This window comes from Nanorana parkeri, unplaced genomic scaffold (assembly GCF_000935625.1).
Source record: "Nanorana parkeri isolate BGI_ZX_2015 unplaced genomic scaffold, ASM93562v1 scaffold2155, whole genome shotgun sequence".
In the NCBI taxonomy this organism is placed as follows: Eukaryota; Metazoa; Chordata; class Amphibia; order Anura; family Dicroglossidae; genus Nanorana; species Nanorana parkeri.
Window position 1 is genome coordinate 117,284 of NW_017308423.1, and position 9,654 is coordinate 126,937.

The 9,654-nt window shown below is 43.4% G+C and overlaps 1 protein-coding gene across 1 annotated transcript; it reads right to left on the reverse strand.

Annotated features, from left to right (window-relative positions):
- Positions 1-259: 259 nt before the first annotated feature.
- Positions 260-9,342, reverse strand: LOC108800896 (extracellular calcium-sensing receptor-like). The gene is made up of 6 exons (XM_018572878.1): positions 9,137-9,342; positions 6,935-7,226; positions 5,505-6,344; positions 3,359-3,583; positions 1,719-1,842; positions 260-1,170 (listed from the first exon to the last, which is right to left on the reverse strand). Exons 1-6 carry the CDS (start codon positions 9,340-9,342, stop codon positions 260-262), a joined length of 2,598 nt encoding a protein of 865 aa, XP_018428380.1.
- Positions 9,343-9,654: the final 312 nt, after the last annotated feature.

Genomic DNA, 9,654 nt, shown 5'->3' on the forward strand with positions numbered 1-9,654 from the left:
CGCACCCCGCTTGTGACGCCACTGCCTGTGATAAATTTTCACTGTGGTGAAGGAAGACTGCCAGGTTTACTTGCACATAGGCAGTTTCTATCGTTTGTGATTAATAAGACTTTTTAGATTTACATTAATTTGACTAGAGAAAATTATCCTACAAGCTGTCCACTACATTTTCTCTGACATTTTTGGGAAGTTCTAAATATCATTGACATTGATCTTTTCTTTCATAAAGTCACCTATTTACAGAAATGTAACATTTTATTTAGTCAAAATTCCTCATCTTTTTACCTTCTGATAAGAACTTTCGATTGTTCTGCTCTGGTCTCAGCAAGATAATATAACATTTCGGTAGGAATATACAGCACAGCAGTCCAGCACTGGAGGCCAACATAGCGAATATCTGAACAGCCACAGTGTACTTGCCACTGGTGCTCAGATAGGCCGGAATGAAGGAGATCCAGACGCAACAGAAGACCAGCATGCTGAAAGTGATCAGTTTGGCCTCGTTGAAGCTTCCTGGGAGGTTCCTTGCCAGGAAAGCTACTAGGAAACTTACCATGGCCAGAAAACCCATGAACCCCAGAGTCATATAGAAAAATACCTTCTGCCCTTCATTACACTCATATATTATCTTATGGTTTAGGGTGTTTAGCATTAGGAAAGGAGGGGACCAGTATAGCCAAAATAAGCAAATGCTTATCTGAAAAACTAAACAAAATCCTATAACGTTACAGGGGAGGATGGGGCCCAACCATTTCCTCAAAGGACTATTTAGTCTGGTAGCTTTAAAGGCAAAGATCACCATGATAGTCTTGGCCAAAACTGAGGAGATACTAATGGAGAAGGCCACAATGAAGAAGGTTTGTCTCAGGAGACAACTGAAATTGGATGGTTGGCCAATAAATACCAGACAGCAGAGGAAGCAGAAAATAAGAGACACCAGCAGGATGTAGCTCAGCTCCCTATTGGTGGCTTTGATGATGGGTGTGTCCTGATATCTGATGAAAGTGAATAAGATGCATACGGTGAGGAGTGACAGCATAACAGACATTATCACCAGCATGATTCCCAATGGTTCATCATATGATAGGAACTCTAGAGCTTTCGGAATACACTTGTCTCTCTCCCCATTGGACCACTGATTGGAGGAACATCTGGTACACTCTGCAGCATCTAAACAAGAAATTTGGAAAATATTAATTAATAACTTGATCCCCTGAGCACTGTGCTTGTCCTCTGTCTCTTCCCATTGTGTTAGGATCTGGGGAGTCTCTGTTTGTTCTTGGTGCTTCTGTGTTGGTCCATTCTATGTCTATTTGCTCAGTCTGATTTTTGGGCCTCTCTCCACCTACATCTACCTTGCTGGTGCATTTAGGAACTTCCTGTTTCTTGTGAGTATCCTGTGATCTGATCCCTGTGTTTGGGCTTGGACCTTTCAATCAAGTTTCCTATCCTTACATAAGTGTTTGTCCTGTGGAATCCTCCCTTCTACCTTGATGTCAACCTTTCTTAAGTAGTTTCCCCCACTGGATCTGCCACTGGTCCTGCCAGCAACCGACGCCTCCCCCCGAGCCTACCAGCTCTAGTCCCGTCCATCCCATTAGACACACCAAGTCCCAACTGAGCCTCTCATGGGCCTCTGCATGAAAATATTTATACCCCCTCCAACCGGCACCTCTTTATCGATTTAAGGTTTAGCAGCTCCACCATATGATATTTACCTGTGTGATTGGTCATCTCTCCCTCAGAGCAGGGGATGCAGTCATAGCAGCAGATGGGTCTTCCTTGTAGAGGGGCTTTCCTGTACCCAGGCAAACAGCTATTACTGCAGATGGAGACTGGGACCTGTTGTGGAGATAAATACAGATGTGTCTTGCTGCACTCCTTACTGGTTATTAGTTATAATCTGTAAAGTTCAGGTGGGTGCTCGTAGTCTCTACGGATGGCACCGTGAAGTAACAATGAATTCAAGGATGTCACCAGCACACCAATAGTAGAGTGAAATTTGTCCATTTAATGACAAAACAATGCCATCCAAATGCAAGTGTTTTCGTGGCCTTGCAAGGTCTGAGCCTGATGAAGGGGATCCTGTGAGGCCCCAAAAGCACTTGCATTTGGATGGCATTGTTTTGTCATTCAATTCACTAATTTCACTCTACTATTGGTGGGCTGGTGACATCCTTGAATTCCCTTCCTTGATAAACTCATCATGACCGGACATTGAGAATGTAGAAGACTGGAGCTAGTCATAGACCCCTGTATATAAACAGACAGTGAACCCAGGCAGGATGAAAGTTCTTGTTTTTTAAGCATTTAAAAAAAAATGGCTGGCCAATACAGAACTGAAATGGAATCATCATATCGCAAATAACCAGCCAATCTTTGCCAAATTCTATGCCGATGACCCAACTGAATGATATAAGCCAATGTGAAAGTAAGTATTGGCGTACCATAAGCAATAAGAAGCCTATTGACCGAAACAAGGAAAAAAAATACTACAATTATTACTTCACAAAGTTACAAAAACGTAAAAATAATAAAAATAATAATAAAAAATCCTCCAGTGAACAAAATAGATAAATATTTACAAATGTTACAATTTGAACTCATGGAAATTGCAATGAAGACTTTTAAAATGATACCATTTTTTTTTAATAGATTCCCAAAGAAAAACAAAACCTTTTGGATATACAGAAATGTATACAGTATATAACTGGTAATGTTAGAAAAGTATACATACTAATAGTACAATCATTTTTATGTTTTACTTCTCTCTCCCTCAATCCAGTATAGAGAACAGCTTCAAATCCCCCCCCCCCCTTCCCCCTATGTCCTTCCTATTTCTCAGCCTCTACCTAATTTAGCCTCCTGTAAACTACCATATTGCATCACTTAGACTAGGAGAGCAAGGAGCAGAACTAGGAGCCAATCAGAAACAGCTGCACTGCACATGTGCTGACAGCGGGAGAGAGCAGAGGGGCAGAGGCAGTGTGTGGAGACCTGATAATATACATTCTTTTCCCCGGCTTCCTTCTGCGATATCTAGGTGAGGGTGACATTGCCCACCATCTGACCAGATCTCAGAGAATGTTGAGTAACCCAAATTTCATGAGCAGAAGGACCACGGAACTCTGAGAAAAGTCAGTATATTATCTAACTGTTTTTGCTGTTTTCTACACATTTATAAAGAATATAAGGAAGGGGGGACTCTGAATAAGTAGGCTGTGTCTGAAGTGCAAGGGGTCATTTCTAGGAAGATGGAGAGAAAAATGAATGCAAAACATAAAAAAATCTCTCCATTTCCTTTGTTAGAGTCGGGATCTAAATGAAACCATCAAAATCTAACAGGTCCACCTGTTACCTGTAAAAAGTGATCATTCCACAGGATGGCGCTAATGTTCAGACTGATCTTCTCCTCCAGTTTGGCCTCAGGGTCAATCTTCCCCACTTTCACTAGTTTGAAGCTGTTGTTGAGGATCTGGACGTTCATGATGTCATATGATGCTGGAAGGTCCCCCTCAGAATTAAACTTCATCACCTCCCCGGACTTTGTCTGGAAATTGGTTTTCTTGAGGTAACGGAGCACCTGAGGAATTTTATACACAACAATGAAAAAAACAATGAAAATGAGCTATCTAAAGAGCAGGAGGTAAGAAGCTGAGAGCTATGCCTGCTGGAAGGGAGAAGACTATGGGGTCTATTCACTAAGCTGCCGTAGCCAGCCGAGTGAATGACCGACCTGAAGTGAAGTGAGCCGAACACTGTTCGGCTATTCACTTCAGGCTGGTACGGCTGATTTCAGCCGTACATTGGTTGAAATCAGCCGTACATCGGCTTGCTTCACATGGCTTCGGGTCGGCCGAACATGCTCAGCATTGTACCCGCCCTCTGCTGATGAACCTGATGGAGAACTGAAGCAGAGGGCGGGTACAATGCTGGTTTACTATTGGCTATTGCAAATTGAAATAGCCAATAGTAATGTAGCAATGGATTTCAATGGGAATGTTTTTTTTTTTTCTATTCTGACATTGCTCCGTGTCAGAATGAAGAAAAAAAAAGACACAGCAGTGTTTCTCTCCTTGGCGGCCGGGAGCAGGAGACTCCCGGGGCGCCAGGGAGAGTTAGCTGTTTGGAGATCAGTGTCCCTGGTTAGCAGATAACCAGGGACGCTGATCTCTCTGCTAGTGGCCGGAGCCAGCCGTAAGATCACGGCTGGCTCCACCCAGCTGTCAGAAGCAGGCTGTCGGCCGGCCGCTCGGCCAGCTTCAGCTTTCAGCACGGCTCAGCCGAGCCGATGCATATGCGTTCGGCTCGACTGAGCCGCTTGGCCGCGTTCGGGAGCTGTACGGGCTATAGTGAATAGCCCGTACAGCACCCCTTTGGTTCTACTGAACCAAAGGGGCCCTGGGGCCGAAGCTAGCCGAAGGATCGCCTAAAGCTACGGCTAGATCCTGCGGGAGCTTCGTGAATAGACCCCATATGTATTATTCACACTCAATGGTTCACAAAATGCTTTGGATGGAAGACACCAATCATCATAGTCATGGTTAGTTTAGAGAATAGTTGGCCTTTAAGATTTTAGAGAAGCAACACTGAGGTGTACAGACTAGTCTCTTAAGAATGGTACAGAAGGAAATTATGGAGATCAGTTTATGAATGGAGTTTTTAGCGATCCATGGCCCTATCTTCAAAGGAGAAGATGAAGCTCAGAATGACACAGGTCATATTTTTCTCACCTCTACCTTTTATCCTTTTAGAGGGTAAGATTCTAGAATGCAGTTGTACACCGGTCACTATCTGTTGTAAATTTATTGGACTAAGTGGTGTTCCAGGAGGTGGTGAGGAATGGAAGATGGATGGGAAAAGTGATGCCTTCTGTACTGACATTCTAAAAGGGGTGACTTTAAATTGTAGGAAAGAACAAGATGATCTCGATGTTGTTACAGCTGATGGGGGCGAGGTCGAAAATGTGAAGCAAATGAATGGACTCTAAGCGGTCTATTCACAAAGCTGCCGAAGGATCCAGACGTAGCTTTAGCTGATCCTTCAGCTAGCTTCGGTTGCAGGAGCCCTTCGGTTCAGTCGAACTGAAGGGCTGCTGTATGGGCAATTCACTATAGTCCGTACAGCTCTCGAAGGCGGCCGAGCGGCTTCGACTGAGCCGAAGCGACAGCCGAAGCGGGACCGTATGCCTCACACATGACAGCTGGGTGGAGCCAGCCATGATCTCACGGCTGGCTTCACCCACCAGTTGTAATGACAGATCATCATCCCCAAATGACCTGGGGACGGTGATCTGTCATTAAACAATAACAACTGGGCAGAGCCTGCTGTGACATAATGGCCGGCCCCGCCCAGTTGTTATTCATTGGCCGGCACCTGCTAGAAGACTCTAGCAGGTGCCGGCCAATAGGAAACAGTTGGGTGGAGCTAGCTGTCACTGCTAGCTCCAACTGATTTTTTTTTTTTACTTATTTTTTTACTTACAAACATCATTTTTCACTTACCTTCTGTGGTTGGGCATCATTAATATTTGCACACTTTCTGCTGTTAAAAAAGCTCTTTGACCCAATTGGGCAGCCAAGCAGTGAATGCAGAGCATGTGCATAGGCGTACACAGCCAGGTAGGTGTGATAAGTGAAACTGAGGTCATTTGTCTCAAACATCTGGGAAATTTGGTTTCCAAACTCTTCTTTCCCAGTGCAAGTCACATCTTCCTGCATGACAGAGGACCTATCATCATCGGTAGCACCAACATGCCAGTGGCAATTAAAAGTATTTTCCCAGAGAAGCCTAATGAATGGATACAATGAACTGCCATTCGGATGAAGGTTTAGGAGATATTTAACAAACCCTGGCATGGTGCCAGTACGAGGAATAAGTCCAATTGTCCCATTTAGAACTTTCCAGGCTTTTTTGGAAAAGAGCCCTGGAGTGAGTCCAAAGGAAGCTGAAGAGATAAAAACTTTCCCAGTTTCCCCATTATCAAACATGGCATCAAGCAGGGCCTTCATATGGACCTCAGGACTGTGGAGAACAATCACAGTAATGGAGCTTCCTTTGATGACATCCACCACTCTCTTGATCTGCGTGGCAGAATAACTCAGATGTATCTTCTCCAAAAAAGCAATACAGCCTCCATTTCTCTCTATCCCGGCTTGTATAACCTGGGCCCCCCGCTGCCCAACGTCGTTATCCACCACCAACATTCCAACCCAAGTCCAACCAAACTGGCCAATCAGCTGAGAGAGAGCAACATTCTGAACAAGGTTACTGGGCATGGTGCGGAAAAAAGACGGGAAATTAATTTTATTGCTGAGGGCTGAGAGGGTCGCCCCGTGACTGATCTAGGAAGAAATAATATATATATTTAGTTGGAGTTTAAAAAACACTTGTTCTCTTTCATAGATCAGCCTCTCTCAACCAGGGTTCCGAGCAACCTCGAGGATCCTTCAAAGGTTTCTAGAGCTTCCTTAAGCTGTGGTAAGATTGACTCCCACCTTACTGTACCTGCATAGTTTCAATACTGACTGCACTCAATAGGGGGCAGTACACTAACCACCAAGGTAAAATAATATCTTTCCACCACTACCACCAATGTGAGGGGGCACCTCACCTACTGGCCATCATTGTAAGTGGCCACTTCTTCTATTGACCACCAATTTAAAGGGGAACACATCACAAATATGGACAATTGAAACTGAGGATGGGATGAAAACAATGGATCAGCAGAGGTTATCTTTACTGAAGTCCTTGCATCAAAATGGCCAGCAACAGAAATGTTGAGATTTGCCTATCATTTTTGCTGCTTACGTCTCTGGATCCTCTGCTCATGTATTTTTTTCCCTAAGTGCTCAGTTTCCTTTGTCCATGTTTGAGAAAGGGTCACTTTAAACACTATTTTTTATCGTTCCAGGGATGCATAATTTTTAGATACCTGTGGGTAATGGAGGGCACCAAGTATTTGGGCAATAGGAAGAGATAAGGCAGAAAAGCGTTCAGCTATAATCCCAACCATGACAGATGATGTATGGCAACCATATCCAGGAAAGGGGTTTCCAAGTCCTGACAGCAGGGACAGAAGTCCTCCCACTGCCCGGAGCTCCGACATACAGGAATCCAGCAGGCTGAAGCCAAGAGTGGTGTTAGGCAGCAGCTCTGGAGAATTATTAATTTCATCTACTGCAAACATGAGGCCCAGAACATCCCGATAGTAACGAACGTAGAACCTACACAAGAAGAGAGAAGATTAAGAGATAAAGGAATATACCGAATGTAGATGGTCAATGTTCTCCAGTCTTTCCCTTGTCAAAATTGTTCCTAAATAGACAATTGTTTGAGCATCATTAGTATCCAAGGTGTGATAACTTATTATTAACCCATATCTATATGTGAATATTAAAAATAGGCATCTGAAAGTACTTATAGGGGAGAATTTTAGGATGTTTTAGAACTTGTATTTTCAAAAACACTTAGCAGTAGTTTGAAATACTAGTTAAAAGGCTGATATCTGATGTCTATAGCTAGTTTTCATTGTAAGAGGGGACATTCCTTCAGAAAATATTTTTGAACACCATTAAAAAAAATTAAACCACCAATTTGCGAGGTCACAATGCTGTATAGAGTGCAGGTGACTCACAAAACTAGTGCTAAAATGACTACCGACCATGCAACCTGTTGATATTGATTCCTATTACTGACCTGGCTAGTTGCATGATCTATCTGTTAGACATGTGCGATTCGTTTGGTTCCGAATCGAAATTCGGACGAATTTTCGTAAATTCGGACATTCGGATGTATCCGAATTCCGAATTACAGACATAACGAATGCAAACGAATCCGAATTTCCATTTCCGAAATTCGGTAGCGTTCGCACGAACGTTCGTTTCGTTTTCTGTTCTTATTCGTTTCTTATTCGTTTCGTTCGTTGGAGCAAAGTGACATTAGAGAAGGAGAAAAATATTTTTTCCCCCTCAAATGTCACTTTTGCTGCAAACGAACGAAACGAATAAGAAACGAATAAGAACAGAAAACGAAACGAACGTTCGTGCGAACGCTACCGAATTTCGTCCGAATCCGAATTCCGAATCCGAATTGACTTTCACACCCGAATCCCGAAAAACGAAATAACACAAATCCGAATTTAAAACGAAACGAAACGAAACAAATTTTTTGGCAGTGCACATGTCTACTATCTGTAACTCTTCCTTGCCGCCTCATCTACTCCTGTATCGATCCCCGGCTTGTTTCACCAGGTACAATTTCTGCCTGATATTCTGGTATCTTTTTGCCCACAAATTACTGACCTGACCTGTTGCTGAGTCTGCTGCTGATCTGCCACAACTTTGCCCACCTGTTGCTGACCTTGTTTACTGACCGTGTTTTATCTACTCATCTTGTATTCATCTTATTTCATCTACTACTGTATCGACCTGGCTTGATTCACCAGTTACAATTTCTGTCTGATGCTCTGGAAACCTCATTGCCCACAAATTGCTGCTGATCTGGGATCACTTTGCCTACCTACTGCTGACCTTATTTACTGACCTTGTTTAATTGGGGAGCTGAATCTTTCTGTCACTCCCAACTGCTTGAGGATCTTCCTCTCAAGTTCCATTGACACCAGCATCACACTCTCTCTCATCCTTCTTCCATGCATTCCCTGTCCTCTTCTCCCCCCCCCCCCCACTTGCCCCCCCCCCCCCCCGGCACAGGCTAAATAACAATGGGTGCACAATGAAGCTGTTTGCGTTTAGGGACTTGGCAAGTAGATGCTCAAGGGCATTCAGGTTGTGTTTGCACATCCAACTGCCCACTAACGCCCATGGTAGCCTTTAGGTCACGGTTCTCTCTTTCTTTTTAATTTTAATTTTACGCCCTGTTCCTATCGTACATTTGATTTATAAAGAGAAAAAAATGGAAATAAACTGTGTATAATAATAATATTAGCTGTTCATCTACATCTACAACTTTGAATGACTGCATTCTTGCTGTGTTGGTGGAGAGGGTTATAGCGGAGAGTTTAGTACAATCAGAGCCAATGGTAACTTTTCCTGATCAGATTTTACATAATATTATCAGGACCATAAAGCAATCAAAGAATCAAGTCTGATATTATGCAGCTTCCCCTATAACGTACCCCATACAAGAAACTGGCTTTGGCCTCTCTTGGAAGGCCGGTGCTTGAAAGACAAATCCAGAGTGAACCACAAAAACCGCCCCAATCAGGATGTCCCCAAACTGTGTAAAGGAATCCATTGGCCAACCCTGGAAGCTGCAGCCAGGACTAGACTGACTCTGATCCAATGATAAGAGTAGCAGGAGGATCTGAAGGACTCTTCTCATGATGGCCATTCAGTTTCACAGGTTAGAGTTGATTTAGAAAGAGCATATTATTCAAAGCTGAAGTGGGGTCACCTTGATCAGCTGGAAGATGAAGGGTTCGGAGGTTAGAGATTGTGTAGTGCAAGTGATCAGCATACGTAAAATATTACATTGTTAACTGCTGGGAGGTAGACCCTCTAGTACATTCTTACAAAAGCTCTGCAGTTATGTTCCCAGACCTGCACATGTGCCATCAACTATTGCAAGGGATTCTCACAATATTGTTGGAGATTACTTTAATTTTATATTAGAGAGAAATGCAGGAGGAGCCAA